The sequence below is a fragment of the Bos javanicus genome, chromosome 15, assembly GCF_032452875.1.
Source record: "Bos javanicus breed banteng chromosome 15, ARS-OSU_banteng_1.0, whole genome shotgun sequence".
Lineage (NCBI taxonomy): Eukaryota > Metazoa > Chordata > Mammalia > Artiodactyla > Bovidae > Bos > Bos javanicus.
The window spans coordinates 50,181,881-50,200,933 of record NC_083882.1 but is presented as its reverse complement, the minus strand read 5'-3'; the positions used below and the strand labels follow the sequence as shown (position 1 = coordinate 50,200,933).

The window sequence follows — 19,053 nt, the reverse complement described above, 5'->3', positions numbered from 1 at the left end:
AGGAGGCAAGAATATACAATGGATTAAAGACAATCTCTTTAACAAGTGGTGCTGGGAAATCTGGTTAACCACTTGTAAAAGAATGAAGCTAGACCACTTTCTAACACCATACACAAAAATAAATTCAAAATGGATTAAAGATCTAAACGTAAGACCAGAAACTATAAAACTCCTTGAGGAGAACATAGGCAAAACACTCTCTGACATACATCACAGCAGGATCCTCTATGACCCACCTCCCAGAATATTGGAAACCAAAGCAAAAATAAACAAATGGGACCTAATTAACCTTAAAAGCTTCTGCACATCAAAGGAAACTATTAGCATGGTGAAAAGACAGCCTTCAGAATGGGAGAAAATAATAGCAAATGAAGCAACTGACAAACAACTAATCTCAAAAATATACAAGCAACTCCTACAGCTCAACTCCAGAAAAATAAATGACCAAATCAAAAAATGGGCCAAAGAACTAAATAGACGTTTCTCCAAAGAAGACATACAGATGGCTAACAAACACATGAAAAGATGCTCAACATCACTCATTATCAGAGAAATGCAAATCAAAACCACTATGAGGTACCATTTCACACTAGTCAGAATGGCTGGGATCCAAAAGTCTACAAATAATAAATGCTGGAGAGGGTGTGGAGAAAAGGGAACTCTCTTACACTGTTGGTGGGAATGCAAACTAGTACAGCCACTATGGAGAACAGTGTGGAGATTCCTTAAAAAACTGGAAATAGAACTGCCTTATGACTCAGCAATCCCACTGCTGGGCATACACACTGAGGAAACCAGAAGGGAAAGAGACACGTGTACCCCAATGTTCATCACAGCACTGTTTATAATAGCCAGGACATGGAAGCAACCTAGATGTCCATCAGCAGATGAATGGATAAAGAAAGCAGTGGTACATATACATAATGGAGTATTACTCAGCCATTAAAAAGAATACATTTGAATCAGTTCTAATGAGGTGAATGAAACTGGAGCCTATTATACAGAGTGAAGTAAGCCAGAAGGAAAAACATAAATATAGTATACTAATGCATATATATGGAATTTAGAAAGATGGTAACAATAACCTGGTGTACGGGACAGCAAAAGAGACACTGATGTATAGAACAGTCTTATGGACTCTGTGGGAGAGGGAGAGGGTGGGAAGATTTGGGAGAGTGACATTGAAACATGTAGAATATCATGTAAGAAACGAGTTGCCAGTCCAGGTTCGATGCGCGATACTTGATGCTTGGGGCTGGTGTACTGGGACAACCCAGAGGGATGGTCTGGAGAGGGAGGAGGGAGGAGGGTTCAGGATGGGGAACACATGTATGCCTGTGGCGGATTCATTTTGATATTTGGCAAAACTAATACAATTATGTAAAGTTTAAAAATAAAATAAAATTTAAAAAAAATAAAAAAATAAAAAATAAAAAAAATAAAGACCCCCCCCCCCAAAAAAAAAGTGTACAAACGTCTGATTATAGAACTGGAAAACAAATGAATGAATAATATCACCCTTTGAGGATTGTAGATCATCTGGAATTATCTAAATACATGTGAAAAGGATTATACCAGCACAATAAAGCATATAATTTGATTTTTCTCAGCTCATTCCTATTCTCTTTAATCTGTTATCCTACCCAACATCCTGCTAAAACTGAAACAGTCTTAGTCAGGTTGATAAATGACCTCTAGTCACCAAACTGAAGCATATGCCCCTGCCCTGGTCACAATACAACTCTCATCAACATATGAAACTGTTATCTGCCAGTGTCCAGCCCCAGCAGGATCCAGGGGTACCCTCAGGATGATGGCTTAGGCGATAAGGATAGTGAAGTGAAGAGCAGGGCTTGATCTTCCTTGATTAACACAGAAAGCCAATAAAACTCCTGTGTTCCAAGGAGTCATCCTGAAAGAAGAACAGAGAGAGAATAGGAGGGAAAAGGGAAAAAAAAAGAATGACATGGGGAGACCAAGCTTCAGTGAGCAAGGCCCATAACTTTATTTTCAAAAGGAACTTTTATACCTTGACTTGCACATAGAGGGAAATGAAAGATGCAAAGTCATACAGAGTCAGCCCAAATATTACATCTGTTTTGTCTTTATCAAAACCAGGATTTTTTTGCATACCTTTCCCACAAACAATGTTGTGTACATTATCTTCTGGCCTTGGAGGCCTGTGGACATTTTATGACCCTTTTTTGATAAAAGGCTGATCAACCAGAAAACTTATTTTCCCTTAAAGTGTTTCTTTTTTATTTTTCCCAGCCTCAGAAAGTACTAAACAGAGTTACATTTTCATGGAGCAAAGGTGCAGTGGGTCACAACAAAGAAAGAACCAATTAGCTCAAAGGTCTGATGTGGTGAATTCCAAGGCTGCTACTTGTTTTTCCTACATTCCAACTATGCTAACCAATGCACTCCCAGGTGCACAATGGATAAGGGATATGGGGACTTGGCAGCAAGCATTGGCCCAATAATGAAGCCCTTTACCAGTACTATCTATTCTAATAAGTTTTCATCCCTTAAAGGACTCTATGCTCATTAGGACTTTTAGAATGTTTTGGCTTCCTGTGCCTTTCAAGGTTGGGGAGTTGTGAACAATCATGTGTGTTGATTGCAAGAGTATGGATAAACCTGTCAGGCAAGCTAGAATGCCAACAGAGGGGTTAAAATAGAAATATTCCTTTCATGCCCAGGAGACTTATTAACTAAAGCTCTAAGGTAACTTTTTCCAGAGAAAGGTGGTAGGGGATAGCCCCCTGTTAATGATGGAAGAGTTGGTGAAAGGCATAATATAATAAACAGTAGACAGATTTTGGTTTTCGGGTAGATGCTCGAGTAGATTCGGGGGTCCCTTGAGGCCTGATCTGCCTTTGCCTGTCAGGTCTCTTCTGCATGACCTTTGTCATGGGTGGGATCTCCTGTGGTGGCTCCTGGCAGTTGAACATTCTTTCATTTGAATCTTATTGGTGTATATATCCAAAATAAATTAAAACATGATACTGAAAAAGATAGCTGCTTTCCCATGTTTCTTGCAGCAATATTCACAAGAGTTGAGATATGAAAAAAAAACCTAACTGCCAACTAAGGATGAATAAAGAAGATGTAGTGTATATACACAATGAAATATTATTCAGCTAAAAAAAGGAGAAAATCCTGTACTTTTTGACAACATGGATGCACCGTCAGGACATTAAGTGAGAGATAAGTCAAATAAAGAAAGACAAATATGATATGATATCACTTATATGGGGGAATCTATAAGAGTTGGATTCATAGAAACAGAAAGTAGAACAGTGGTTATCAGGGACTAAGGATGGGAGAACTGAGGAGATGTTGGTCAAAGTTACAAACTTGCAGTTAGAACATGAATAAATTCTGGGGATCTAATGCACTGTATAGTGACTACAGTCAATAATACTGTATTATATACTTTAAAATGGGCTTCCCAGGTGGTGTTAGTGGTAAAGAATCCACCTGCCAATACGGGAAACATAAGAGAAGCGCGTTCAGTCTCTGGGTTGGGAAGATCCCCTGGAGGAGGACATGGCAACCTACCCCATAGGTTCTTGCCTGGAGAATCCCTAGGGCAGAGAAGCCTGGAAGGCTACAGTTCATAGGTTTGCACAGTCAAACACTACTAGAGCAACTTAGAATGCATGCATACATACTTTAAAATCTCTAACAGATTAATTTTTAAATATTCTCACCACAAAAAAGAGATAACTGTATGGTGTGACAGAGTATTACCAACACTAATGTAATAATCATATTATAGTATGTAAGTATATTGAATACAGTTCTACACCTTAAACCAACACAACGTTTTAGGTCAATTATATCTCAATAGAAATCAATTGAGATTGTGAGGATAAGGCAATTTGTACATGGATTGTGATAATATGAAGATTTATAATAAGAAGTATTCAGCTTCAGTCCTTGTTTTTGGCACAGAGCACTTAAAAGTCTTGAGGGGAGGGAGGAGGGAGGAGGGTTCAGGATGGGGAACACATGTATACCTGTGGCGGATTCATTTCAATATTTGGCAAAACCAATACAATATTGTAAAGTTTAAAAATAAAAAAAAAGAAATTTCCTAAATGATAAGAGCCACAAAAGTGTCTTTTTTATGTTAATGGAGTGACTTTTAGGTCCTCACCTAAAATGAGGGTGTGGGTGGGGGATAGGGTTGCTGGCAGAGACAATCCTGTAATTAAGAGGATTACAACTTTCCACCTTCACCCTCTGGGAGGGAAGACAAGCTAGAGACTGAGTTCAATCCTCAATGGTCAATGATTTAATCAAATATTACCTGTGTAATAAAGCACCAATAAAAACACAAATGATGGGATTTGGAGAGCTTTTGTGTTTGTGAAGATGTGGAAATTTGAGGAGAGTAATATGCCTAAAGAAGGCATTAAATTCCAAGGGTTTTAGGAACTCTGTGCTAGAAATAGGGACTAAAGCAGTGTTCTCTTAAGTAAAATTTTTCTCTGAATTCTGTAAACTGCTCTAGCAAATTAATTGAACCCAAGGAGGAGGTCATGGCAATCCATCCCGGTATTCTTCCTTGAAAAATTCCATGGACAGAGGAGCTTGGTGGGCTACAGTTCATGAGGTTGCGAAGAGCTGCACACAACTGGAGTGACTTAGTACACAAGCACACAAGGAGGAGGTCATGGCAATCTCTGATTTATAACCAGTCAGTCAAATGTACAAGTAATAACTTTAACTTGCAACTTGCCACTAAAGTCAAAAGAGTGAGTTTAGAGTTTACAATCAACCTACAATCTGGTCTGTATGCTGGTCTGTCAGAAGCATGGATGATAACTGGGCTTGTGACTGGTATTGGAAATAGGGCAGGGGAAAATCTTGTAGGAATGGATTTTGACCTGTGTGATCTGATGCTATCTCCAGGTGCATGCATGTGTGCTCAGTCACTCATCTGTATCTGACTTTGCAAACTCATAGACTGCAGTCCATGACAGACTTTATTTTTCTGGACTCCAAAATCACTGCAGATGGTGACTGCAGCCATGAAATTAAAATAAGAAAAGCTATGACCAACCTAGACAGCATATTAAAAAGCAGAGACATTACTTTATCAACAAAAGCCTGTCTAGTCAAAGCTATGGTTTTTCCAGTAGTCATGTATGGATGTGAGAGCTGGACCATAAAGAAAGCTGAAGAATTGATGCTTTTGAACTGTAGTATTGGAGAAGACTCTTGAGAGTCCCTTGGACTCTAAGGAGATGAAACCAGTCACTCCTAAAGGAAATCAGTTCTGAATATTCATTGGAAGGACTGATGCTAAAGCTGAAACTCCAATACTTCAGCCACCTGATGCAAAGAACTGACTCATTGGAAAAGACCCTGATTCTGGGAAAGATTGAAGGCAGGAGGAGAAGGGGATGACAGAGGATGAGATGGTTGGACGGCATCACTGACTCGATGGACAGGAGTTTGAGCAAGCTCTAGAAATTGATGATGGACAGGGAAGCCTGGCATGCTGCAGTCCATGGGGTTGCAAAGAGTCGGACATGACTGAACTGAACTGAAGACTGTAGCCTTCCAGGCTCCTCTGTCCATGAGATTTTTCAGGCAAGAATACTGGAGTGGGTTGTCATTTCCTCCTCCAGGGGATCTTCCCGACACAGGGACTGAAGCCCCATCTTCTGTGTCTCCTGCATTGGCCAATATTGAATCAAAATGGTAGCTATATGATACTAAGAAGAGAGATTCAAATTTATGCAGCCATTGCTTTATACATCATGTGGTCTGGATCAGCCCCAGTCATCTCAAGGAGTTAGGATTAAGAATTTAGAACCAATCCCAAGAACCCTGTTGTGAAAAGTTTTAAATAATTTTAGAAGGTCAAAAAAAAATAATTTTCCTTTGAAAATAAACAATACTAAATTTGAAAGTCTGGGTCCAGGATCAGGATATGGGCTACTTATGTATGGTGATGTTCTATTTCACTGAAAAAGGAGTTATTTCAGATCTCAGGGCTTTATTGTTCTTCTTTCTCCCAACCTTAGAGTGTTCCCAATACAACCAAAGTCTCATTCTGGAGGCTGTGATCACCAAACCATGAAACCTCCCACCTAAGCAAAGGGAGTTCAAAAGGATGCTAACTTCTCTAGAAATCTCTTCAGGTAAGTTAATTTTTGGAAGTGAAGATCTTTTTCTGTGGTCAGCTAAGCACAAGAAAAAGAATCATAGGAGGTAGGATAGTGGGAAGCAAGCAAAGCTTTCTGACTGAGGGGAGGGGATAAGGGAACTGACTATAAGAATGTGTTGGTATAATCCTCCATGTACACTTGAGCAACTACCTGATTTCATTTTTCTAATACATTATTAAACATTCTCTGTGTACAGCTCATATATCTTTTGATATTTGTGACATTCTTTCTGTGCACTAGAGCTCTTTGCTAACCTGACTCTTAATCTATTTACTTATCTATCGAAATTCTCTTTGTGTTTTCTTTCTCACCATCAACCCTTTCTAAACCAATATAAAGGCTGGAGAAATGCCCCCATCCTGAGATTTTATTCAACACAGAGGAGAACTATAATTGAACTGAACTTCAACTATTCAGAAACGATCCCTCACCAGTTACATCCTAGTAAAACATAACCAAACAACTTGCTAGTTTCCTCCAACTAGAACATCAGATCAGATCAGATCAGATCAGTCGCTCAGTCATGTCTGACTCTTTGCGACCCCATGAATTGCAGCATGCCAGGCCTCCCTGTCCATCACCAACTCCCGGAGTTCACTCAGACTCACGTCCATCGAGTAAGTGATGCCATCCAGCCATCTCATCCTCTGTCGTCCCCTTCTCCTCCTGCCCACAATCCCTCTCAGCATCAGAGTCTTTTCCAATGAGTCAACTCTTCGCATGAGGTGGCCAGAGTCCTGGAGTTTCAGCTTTAGCATCATTCCTTCCAAAGAAATCCCAGGGCTGATCTCCTTCAGAATGGACTGGTTGGATCTCCTTGCAGTCCAAGGGACTCTCAAGAGTCTTCTCCAATACCACAGTTCAAAAGCATCAGTTCTTCGGTGCTCAGCTTTCTTCACAGTCCAACTCTCACATCCATACATGACCACAGGAAAAACCATAGCCTTGACTAGACAGACCTTTGTTGGCAAAGTAATGTCTCTGCTTTTGAATATGCTATCTAGGTTGGTCATAACTTTCCTCCCAAGGAGTAAGTGTCTTTTAATTTCATGGCTGCAGTCACCATCTGTAGTGATTTTGGAGCCCAGAAAAATAAAGTCTGACACTGTTTCCACTGTTTTCCCATCTATTTCCCATGAAGTAGTGGAACTGGATGCCATGATCTTCGTTTTCTGAATTTGAGCTTTAAGCCAACTTTTTCACTCTCCACTTTCACTTTCATCAAGAGGCTTTTGAGTTCCTCTTCACTTTCTGCCATAAGGGTGGTGTCATCTGCGTATCTGAGGTTATTGATATTTCTCCTGGCAATCTTGATTCCAGCTTGTGTTTCTTCCAGTCCAGCGTTTCTCATGATGTACTCTGCATAGAAGTTAAATAAGCAGGGTGACAATATACAGCCTTGACGTACTCCTTTTCCTATTTGGAACCAGTCTGTTGTTCCATGTCCAGTTCTAACTGTTGCTTCCTGACGTGCATACAAATTTCTCAAGAGGCAGAACATAGTCCTAATCATTTCAAGTAAGACAATCTCCAAGTATGTAATGCAAATATCTGTGAAAGTGTCTAAGGATAAGGGTAATCAGATATACTTCATGATAAATATAATGAACTCTATCAAAATATTTATATGCAAATAAACTGAATATCAGGATTTAAAGTCTGCCCTGATGTAAGAATTACCTGACAAGTTGAGATACGCAGAACCAAGTTCACTATAGCTCTCTATTTATCACATTCTCATCAATAGGTTAATCAGTAACTGTAGCTACTTTTTGATGAACACATTATGACCCATGTAAACCGTGCAACAACCAGTGATATCAACATTTTAACCTCATTTCATAGGGGAGGAATTTCAGACTAAAAGAAGAGCAATTATTTAATTAAATTCACATGACAATGAGCAATAGCATTTGGCTTCAATTCCTAATATCTGTGCCTAAATATTATGCTGATTCCCAAACACTAAGCCCTAAGTTAGCTGAACTCAAGTCACAGAAGAGAAATTTGGTGATAGGATTCTACTTCATTTCTTTCCCAAATTCCCTCAATTTAAATACCATCCCTTAATACAAGATTGTTAATCAGCTATACTCCAATATAAGATAAAATTTAAAAAAATTCAATAAGTAAATATGACTCCTTATAACATCATCCTTCTCGATATTATGTATTTTTCCTACATAGTTCTTATTTCTTTCTCCATATCCCTTTTCTTTTTTATCAATCTTATAATTTGCTTGCTTTTGACTAATTATCTTAATTCACAGTTTTATCTCCATCTGGGATCAAAGTCTCCTTTGTAGAATTTCTCATGCAATGTGTCCAAGGCTCAAGAAGCAATGTGCCCTTTCAACACACACACACACACACACACTTTCTTGCCTAGAAATATTGTTCTAATACAGTTTACCTGTCTAATGCAGTGTCTCCCTGTTTTTCATAGGCATATGTCCCTTTTTTATGTATATGTCTATCCATCTCTCTCTCTATTGAGAGACAGAGTATGTGAGTGTGAAAGAGAAAGAAACAACTCAATTACAGTGTGCTCAGACTTATTAAGGTGATATATCATGGTGACAACTTTGCATAGTAAAATTAATGGTAGATTTGGTTTCAGAGAGTGATGTGTATAAATTAACTCATTTTACTTGAGTATTTTGTGATCTTTTATAAACCTGAACATTAACATTTGTGTGTATGTATATATATCTGTGTTTCTGTCTTGACAGGAAGACACAAATAGCAGGCTTCATTTGCCTACAGTCAGCAGAGAAATGAAGAGGGAAATATACATTCCATACTATGCAGACCCAGTTTAAGAAGATTATCCAGAGATGAAGTTTCCCATGGCTTCATTGATAAAACTTCATAAAAGGTTATTTTGTGATGTTAGAACTAACAAGAAAGGAGAGACCAGAAGATGACTACGACATGAGGAATGGTTTTGGGTGGCTTAAATAGTGGAAGGCCAGCACAGATCCAAAAGTATCTTACAAAGTTCTTGTTACATTTATAGTTCCTTTTAATAGTGTATTGTGTATATTTAAGTCAGAAATGTGGTATATTCAGAATAATAATGGTTGTAATTTTTTAAAAGATAGCTTTTTTCGAGATATAATTCACATACTCTACATTTCTTATTATGTTTAAGATGTATTCCTACTTTGTATATAAAATATATAGTCATGAATCAACCAGTTTTTCTATAAAATAATAATAAAAAGATTTCAGGAAATATTTTGTATATTCAAGTAGCAAGGGAACAACTTATCTTAAAATTATTTTATTAATTTGAATGGCCTATTTGTATGACTCTTTCAACCATTAACTTTTTAAGTTCTACCAGGAAAGATACCTTGTTTAACTCATCTTCTGCATTCAATCTTAGCATAGATCTCAGTGCATATATGGTAGATACACAGTCAATGTTTGTTGAACTAAAATATAAAATTCAATTGAATGAATGGATTTGATGAAGTACATTAAAATCTTGTGGCCACATTTTACCATTAAATTTCATAGACTTTTAGGCTTCTATGATGCAACAAAGCCAGCAGTTATAGTAGAAGTTTCACTGATCTCTTCATTTTCTCTGTAGGATGAGACATGTTCTCTGACTGAGAAGATCTTGGTCTCTGAAATATTTCACTACAAAAAGATCCCCAAATGATGGCCTCACTCAATGCCACACTATTTCATCCATCCTCTTTCCTTCTTCTGGGGATACCTGGACTGGAACATATGCATATATGGATTGGTTTTCCTTTCTTTGTTGTGTATCTGACAGCTGTACTTGGGAATACTAGCATCCTTTCTGTGATTCAGACTGAAAGTAGTCTCCATCAGCCCATGTTCTTCTTCCTGGCCATTCTGTCATCTGTTGACCTGGGCCTGTCCACATCCACCATCCCCAAGATGCTTGGCATCTTCTGGTTCAAGCTGAGCGAAATCTCCTTTGAGGGCTGCCTTGTCCAGATGTTCTTCATTCACCTATGCACTGGCATGGAGTCGGTTGTGCTCGTGGCCATGGCCTATGATCGCTATGTGGCCATCTGTAACCCTCTTCACTACACACTGGTGCTGACAAACAAGGTGGTAGCCATCATTGCATTGGTAGTCCTCCTGAGACCTCTGACTTTTGTCATCGCCTTTGTTCCGCTCATTCTAAGATTACCTTTTTGTGGGCACCAAATCATACCTCACACTTACTGTGAGCACATGGGTATTGCCCGCCTATCCTGTGCCAGCATCAGGGTCAATATCATCTATGGCTTATGTGCTATCTCTATCTTGGTGTTTGACATTGTAGCTATTGTTGTCTCCTATGTACAGATCCTCCGTGCTGTATTTCAACTTCCTTCCCATGATGCCCGGCTCAAAGCTCTCAGCACCTGTGGTTCCCATGTGTGTGTGATGCTGGCTTTCTACACCCCTGCATTTTTTTCATTCATGATCCACAGGTTTGGCCAGAATATACCACGCTACATCCACATCCTTCTGGCCAATTTCTATGTAGTCATTCCACCTGCTCTCAACCCTGTAATCTATGGTGTCAGGACTAAACAGATTAGAGAGCATGTGCTGAAAGTATTTTCCAAGAAAAAAGCATAACTCTGGTAAAGAATCAAATCTAAGAACGGAGTGGCACTCTATGGTCAAAATGAAATATTTGGAAGCAATAGAGGCCTATCTTAGAGAAGGCCTGTCAGCTTCCTTCACAAACCCAAATTTAAAAGTTAGAATCATGTCAAATGCATTAATAAAGGTGTTTTATAATTTCCATTGTTTGAAAATAATTCAGCCTCTTCACATGGAATAAAACCAACACTTTGTTTTGCTTCTACTATGACTGAACAAAGCACATCACATTCCATAGTCACCATCAGTTTGAAACTAAACCATGCTGCCCCCACTGCAAAAGAACACAAGCAAACAAAAAAGAGCTTTATATATTGATTTAAACAAAAATAAATGAGTTACGCTGATCATTGCTAGTTCTAAAATAACAGGTGCTGGAGCACTTCCCATATGCCTGGAACCCCTATTAAAAAGAATGCTGCTCTTGACTTTGCCATGTTAATGTTAGAGGATATAAAATTGACACTGTGTATATGCTATGTGTGAAGATGAGAATTTTCCATGAACAAAACTGAGGAAAGTTGACAATCTTTGTAAAGGTGTAGTTTTTTCTTTTCTTTTCTTTTTTTTTTTTAAAGCTGTATTGTGTTGCTTGTTTAATGGATGAGTTCTTACAGAGTCTTGCTGATACTTCTTTTCAAAGAAACCCTTATTTTTTAAGCAGTTTGTCTCTGTGTTTTCTGCCATTCTGCCACTCCATAGAAAAGTTTTATCCTAATAGAATGTTGGAAGCCTTAGATTTAAAGTCCAGTGTTACCCCTGAGTTTGTGTGTGTGTGTGTGTTTAAGATGAAATTCTAATTCCATGCACTATCACTCACTATTTCTATTTCTATATGGCTTTACTCACATTATTTGTATAAAAAGATTCAAGGTAAAATATGTTTGTAAATCTTGGCCAATAAAACTAAATTTTTAGCTATATTTTACTGCAGGACTCTCAGAGCTTTTAATTAATAAATTATTCATTTTAAATTTTGAAATTATCCTCCAACCATACTATGACACTTGTTCTATAGAAGGCACTTTAGGAAAAAAATTTCCACTTACTTTTATTGCAATGGAAAATATAATGTCATAAATTATTGGAGTTTGTATTAATTAACATCACACCATGAACTTGGGTTTATTCAAAAACAAACAGTTATGCTTTGGATTTTCTAGAACCTTACTGTGGTTCTAGACAATTAATTATCCACTTATTCTACTTATGACATGGACTCTAGTTGTATAGCCTAATTTGTTATCTTGAGTGATTTGGAAAGTATTCAGTCTGTTTGTATGTTTTTGTTCATTCATGAAGAACTGGTATTTAACCTTTATAAGTTTGGTAGAACTCACCAGTGTAGCTATTTAGGCCTGGAGACTTCTGTGTTAGAAGGTTGCTCACTACAGGTTCAAATCTTTAAATTGGTAAGGGACTACTAAGGCCATCCATTTCCTCCTGCGATTTCTTTGAATGTCCTCAGTGAATGAGTCACAGGATTCATATCTCTCTAACTTTACCTTTTACTCAGGCTGAGGGCTGGTGAGAAGGTTTTTTCTAATGTCTATCCCAGTATCAGCTTTGGATCACCCCTTTATTCCTGTGTCACAGACAAGACCAATCTCCAGGCTCTCCACACTCCCTCAGGAACAGAGCATGGTGCTTTGTTACTTGAACCCAGCGATTCTGCTGGTGGGACCTGGAGGATGGGGCTGTCTTCTGTTTCAGCCTGTCTCAGGCAGGTGTAGTGTTCCTGGATACTGAAAGTGCAGATTTCCCTGTGATTCTGCCCCTCCCCCAGGGCTGCAGGAGACTTCTGATGAACCAGCTTCAGCCTGGGATTATAGAGTCTGTTTCTACTCCATTACCTCACAGGCAATGGATCTTCACTTGATGCTTAGGGGATAGGAACTGGGTGAGGTATAGTCCCCATCCTACAGCAGATGCCACTCCCATCTACCAAGTCTGTTCCGTGATGCAAGTCTTCTCAGGCCTCTAGTCCTACTTTCCAAGAGTAGGCTTTCCAAGAGTACCTGGCTGAGCTCTAGGGAGAAAACCTGAGTGGGTCTAAATTCTCATTTGTGTCGTACACAGACGGCCCTCAGCCATTCTATATTCTCAATAGGTCTACATTTAGTTGTGAGGAGTTTGCTTGAAAATTTGAACCGGTTCTTTTTTACAGGCCTGTATGGCATATGGCATCTTGGCTGGTAAGCATGGACCTGTGTTTCATACATCTTTGGCTCTGCCTATCTTCTCTGAGGTTTTGTGTTGGTTAGTTGCTCTCTAATTTCAGTCATCTGACATTTTCAAGAAAAGTATGGATTTTTATTATTTAGCATTTTTTTTAAGTTTTTAGAGACACATCTTCTAAGTTTCTATATTCTAATGAAAAGCTATAACTCCTGGTAGGAATTTTAAATCATGTTACATCCTTTAAGTGGAAGGACCTTTATGTGTTCATTCTCAGTTTCCTACAACAGTGTTTCTCAAAGCTTGGACCACTGAATCATAAGTACTCAGTATGATCTATCAAAAGAAAATAGGATTTTATTTATGAGACATGTGACAGAAGTTCTGAACCTTAATAGCTTTAGAGTAGGTCTGAGCAATCTGTATTCTTAAGAGACTTTAAGCCTCCTTAATCTTGAGAACTATTATTCTGGAAAGTTGAAATTTGATTATTAATCAAAATGGTTCATTGCGAGAGGAGGGAAAATCAGATAATCTTTAGGAAGTGAGATGCTTGAATGTAGAATTGGCTAACTCAAAACTGGACACTTCCCTTTATCCAACACCCAAGGGCACGCATATGCACACACATAAACACACACACACACACACACACACACACAACTGACTTGACCTAATCCACACTGACTTTTAATTATCTACCTAAGGTTCCTGATGTCCTATCCTTCTGGAACACTTTTATGATTTTCTAAACCCCATAGCCTTGGCTAATTACCTATTTTGTATTAATACTTCTATCATAGCACTTGTCACACTTACATATCAGTGTGTAATATAACTGGATATAGTGTAGTGGCTAAGAATGTATATCTATATATGGAATTACTATGAGATTCGAAGAAAATTATGGTTTTAGAGCTAGAAAAGACTTCCAATTCTAGCTCCTTGACTCACTGACCCATTGAATATGAGTTTGTTGAACTATTTAATATATGTATATTTATGATAACTAACTCTAGAAAATATTATAAGAGTTAAGTCATTATGTATATAAAATACAAAATGAAGAGCTTGGAACCTAGCAAATGCTTAATAAATGCTGATTCACTTCCCATTTTTAGCTTGAATGGTAAAGTACTTGACTAAAATATTTCCCCATTGGTCAACTAATTTCTCTGTGCACAACTGAAGCTGAATTTTCGCTGCATCTGTGGATTATCTAGGGAACTTGAAAATATGAATGCCTGAACATGATCCCTCATAGTTTTACTTTCTCTAGATTTTCATTTACATAGAACCATACGGCATGTATTCTCTTGTGTCTGACTTATCAGTTAGCATAATGCCTATGAGATTTACCCATGTGAACCTGTGTGGTGTGTGCTCAGTTGCATCTGACTCTTTGCAACCCCATGGATGCCACCCACCAGGATCCTCTACCTGTGGGATTTCCCAGGCAAGAATACTAGAGTGGGTTGCCATTTCCTTCTCCAGGGGGTCTTCCTGGCTCAGGGACTGAGCATGTCTTGCATCTCCTGCATTGGCAGGCAGACCCTTTACCACTGAGCCACATGGGAAGCCCCATGTGAACCTTTAAGACATCAAGAAAAGCAAAATTTAATTTAATGACAAAGAGAAAAGATAATAAGGATAATTTGGTCAACACGAGCCTATTCCACTAATAATAGATTCCAAAAGACTGTAGGAGAATAACTTGAAAAGGCTAATAAAATGTAATAACTAGACAATAGAACTGCATAGTTAGAGAAGTGTCATTCAAGAAGAGGGTGAATTGAAGAAAATTTTGGTGAACAGAGATAGGTAGCACCAAGAGACTCTGACTAGGAAAGTATTAAAGCATATGCTTGAGAATGAAGTATATTTCATCAAGAAGGAAGAACTGGGGCAAAAAATGGAAATTTCTAAATCTAGTAGTAAATTTTATACTTTAAGCCAAAGATATGATTATATATCATGTTGATTTTAAATTTCTCTTATTTTTTACCTCATATGATTCTCCATTTTTGAAACAATATTTTATTGTTTTGACAAAGAGCCTTACTTGGTACTATACCTGCCTTAATGACTATGACAACATAGATGCAATAATATAATAACTCATCTTTGGGTAAGTTACTTCCCATAGAAAAACCTTAGCCCTCAAACAAGTAAAAGAAGTTCTTGATGAAGAAACCACACATTCACAGTTAGATAATATGTTTGGTCAGATATTACTTATGAATAAGAAAGATTTAGTTCAGAGACTTTGAAAAATTGAAAAATTTAAGAAACCTGTCTTGTATCTTCTTGGTCCTCAGCCCATAGATAATGGGGTTCACCATGGGAGGGACTAGGAGATAAATATTGGCCACAAATATGTGGACATGGGGTGCAACATGGTGCCCAAACCTGTGAGTAAGAAAAGAGAAGAAGGCTGGAGTCTAGACACTAAGATCACACAGGCATGAGAGCCACAAGTACCCAAGGTCTTGAGTCGGGCGTCCTTGGATGGGAGATGGAAGACAGTGTGGAGTATGAGGACAGAAGAACAAATGATCAATATGAAGTCCACTCCTCCTGTAAGAAAGGCAACAATGAGGCTATAGGCTCTGCGGATTCTGGTCTCAGCACAGGCAATCTTGATGAGGGCCAAGAACTCACAATAGGTATGGGAAATGATATTTCTGCAGTAGGGAAGCCACCGTAGCAAAAAAGGGTGAGGAAAGAGAAGTACTGTGCCCCGGAATACAATTGCTAGACCGATGCACCCAATTGTAGAATGTGTCAGAATAGATGCATGTCTCAGTGGATTACAAATGGCTATATAACGGTCAAAAGCCATTGCCAGGAAGAAGCCAGACTCCATGGTGGAGCAAGAGTGAATCAGGAACACTTGGGTGAGGCAGGCTCCAAAGCGAATCTCTCCATCATGGAACCAGAAGAGGCTGAGAAGTTTGGGCACAGCTGTAGTGCACACAGTAAAGTCAGCCAGAGCTAGCATGCAAAGGAAGAGGTACATTGACTCATGGAGGCTAGAATCTGTCTTGATAATGAAGAGAAGAGAGCAGTTTCCCAGTAGGGACAAAAGATAGATCACACAAAAGGGGGTGGAGATCCAGATGTGAGCAGTCTCTAATCCAGGAATGCCGATGCGAATGAAGGTTGATGGATAGATATCAGTCTTATTATCTGCTGACATAATCGTCAGATGTTTCAGTTTTCCCTTCATGGATTTTCATCTAATGCAAACAAATCAGAACATAAATTTTGAGGCCTCTGAGAAGTTAAGTTAGCCAAAATGCAGAGAATTATAGTCTATGGAATAAATACAATGTCTGTAAATATTTTGATAGAAATTATTTCATTATCTGAGTGTGAAATATTATTTCAGAGTTATAAATTTCAATGTGGCTGCTCTGCAAATGCTAAATGAGAAAAGATATCTAGGTATCAAAAAACTGGAGTTACATATATGAAAGCAAAATCTTCCATCAAGAAGAAAGGGATATCAGTTGAAAGCTGAAGACTATGTAAGAGTCATGGGTTTGGATGACTTAGTAACTAACATGCAATTGTAAGATACAAACCAGAATGAAACAGGATGGGTGATAGAGTATTTTGAATGGAAAATAAACTTTATTTTAGATTTTAGTTATAATAGTTTGGGCACATGCCAAATTATAGGGGGTGGGTAGCTTTGAGATTTAAATATTGCAGTCCTGGGGGACTGTTGTAGAATAAACAGAAGGGGGTTAATTCAGACTAACATGGGATTCATGCAGGATGATGGCAAGAGTGAGCCTGATTACAGTGTGTCAGAAAATGAACAGTTCATTGCATTGCTCATGACCCACATCCGGCCCCAGAATTTGTGTTTGCTCTAGTAGATAAAAATTACAATATTGTTATAACCTGTATTCTGAGCTTCCTTTACTTTTTTGGGATTGTTGTTTAGTCATTAAGTTGTGCCCAACTCTTTTGCGACCCTAAGGACTGTAGCCACCAGGCTCCTCTGTCCGTGGGATTTCCCAGCTAGAAACTAGAGTGGATTGCCATTTCCTTCTCCAGGGGATCTTCCCAACCCAGGGATTGAATCCATGTCTCCTGCTTTGGCAGGTGAGTTCTTTATCACTGAGCCACCAGGGAAGCCCTACCCTTGCTTACTTTTAGGTTTATGTCTACAATCATTGAGCTAAAACGAGTTTTTACAAACTTTCCCTTTTTGATCCTCAAATGACATTTTATATCCTTTTATCTATAGTTGTGTTTCCATCAACATTCTCCTATTACTCATGTACTTTAAGTTTCATTCTATTTGTTCTACCTCTTTACACAAGTTAAATCTATTTCCCAGTAGAAAATAAGTGGATAAATTATGCAGAGAAAAATTCGTACAGAAGTGAATGCAATTTTCCAATTATTTAAAACAGGTTTTATCCTTACTTGCAATCATGAAATTAAAAATGAAAATGAATATGATAGAAATCACAGTTTATATTTTTAACCAACAGAATATCATGATTTTTGATATCAAGCATTAGAGAGGTTTGAGCAAACGAGCAACTAGTATGCATAATTGGTAGAAGACAATTGACCTGTTAGAGAAAAAACTGTATAGTAACTATTCTTATGAAACAAAAGGTTTGGCAGATCAATTTAACTATTTGCCATCCTAGGGAATAATGCTCATATATACATATGAAGGGAAGATCCTCTGGAGGAGGGCATGGCAACCCACTCCAGTATTCTTGCCTGGAGAATCCCATGGACAGAAAAGCCTGGTGGGCTACTGTCCATAGGGTCACCGAAAGTTGGACATGAGTGAGTTACTAAGCACATAGACATAGAAGTATATACAGCAATTCTCATTGTAAAAATGCCTATAACAGAAGAAAAAATCAAGCATCCAAAATGTCCATCAAAGTAATACCAAGTTAAAAAATCTGTAGCATATTATAGAGCACTCAGGAGCAATTAGAATGAAGTAATTTTTATATATTTACATATAAAATATCCAAATGAAAAATGAAACATAAATTCAATTTTTCCGTTAACACAAAAGCACAAGCAAAAATGAAACATGTATGTTTGTGTGTGTATATATATATATACACACACAAAACACATTTATACTAAAGCTTTTACAAACACAGAAAACAATCAGAAAGGGTATACTTAGGAAGCATAGACTTAGAAAGAGTCTATATTTGGGACTGTGATAAGAATATAATTTAGCTGTATCTCTGTGGTTACCTTTTTTTACCAGCACCAGTGTAGTCGATAAATTCACGTGCTATATATAGTTTACGGTAAGTAAGTAAATAACGCAGAGTTGCAATGGTATTCATTATAAAAATATAAACCATGAAATTACAGAGGAGATGAGGCTTTCCTTCTCTTATAAAATATTGAAACATTTCTCTAAGCTTTTTAAATATCTTTCCCACATCTCTCATAGAGAACTTGTCAGTTTGTGAAAGTGGTGACCCAGTGTCTTTGTTCTTCATGGTGGTATTTTTTCCACATAAAAATCCCTCAATAACTCAAGAATTTACTCACATATCACTCCTCTGAGATTACTTTTCTAGTTATTTTCAACCATCATTTGATATCCCTCCTCAGCGTCCCTATGATGTGTACACTTACGTGTCTCTATTTCGCCATACTGCATTTTTATTTCTGAACATCTTTCACATTTATTATGGTACAAATTCTTACTTGACAGAGTTCATCTCTTTTCATGTATTTGTTTGATGTTCCAATGAATGAATGAACAAAAAGAGAAAAAGAAGAACCTAAGGGAGTGTTATTTTTTCTGGTAAATAATTTTATTTAAACTTAAGACAAACAATGGAATCACTATAAACTGACTCTGGTTCACACTAATCCCCAAACACTATAGTACATTAACAGTTTATACTATTTGCATATTATTTATACTATTCATACTATTAAAATTTTTAATACTAGTTTAATACTGTTTATACTATTTATTTTATAATATTAAATATTTAAGACATATCCAAGAAATTAAAAATACAACAAA

The 19,053-nt window shown here is 37.8% G+C and overlaps 3 protein-coding genes across 3 annotated transcripts in view; 1 reads left to right on the top strand and 2 right to left on the bottom strand.

Moving 5' to 3' along the window:
* Nucleotides 1–19,053, bottom strand: part of LOC133226772 (olfactory receptor 51F1-like) — a 460,311-nt gene that overhangs the window by 345,422 nt on the left and 95,836 nt on the right. The window lies entirely within an intron of this gene.
* Nucleotides 9,858–10,802, top strand: LOC133261559 (olfactory receptor 52E1-like). The gene has a single exon (XM_061440018.1). The coding sequence runs from the start codon at nt 9,858–9,860 to the stop codon at nt 10,800–10,802; it is 945 nt and encodes a 314-aa protein (XP_061296002.1).
* LOC133261558 (olfactory receptor 52D1-like) lies at nt 15,358–16,206 on the bottom strand. The gene has a single exon (XM_061440017.1). The coding sequence runs from the start codon at nt 16,204–16,206 to the stop codon at nt 15,358–15,360; it is 849 nt and encodes a 282-aa protein (XP_061296001.1).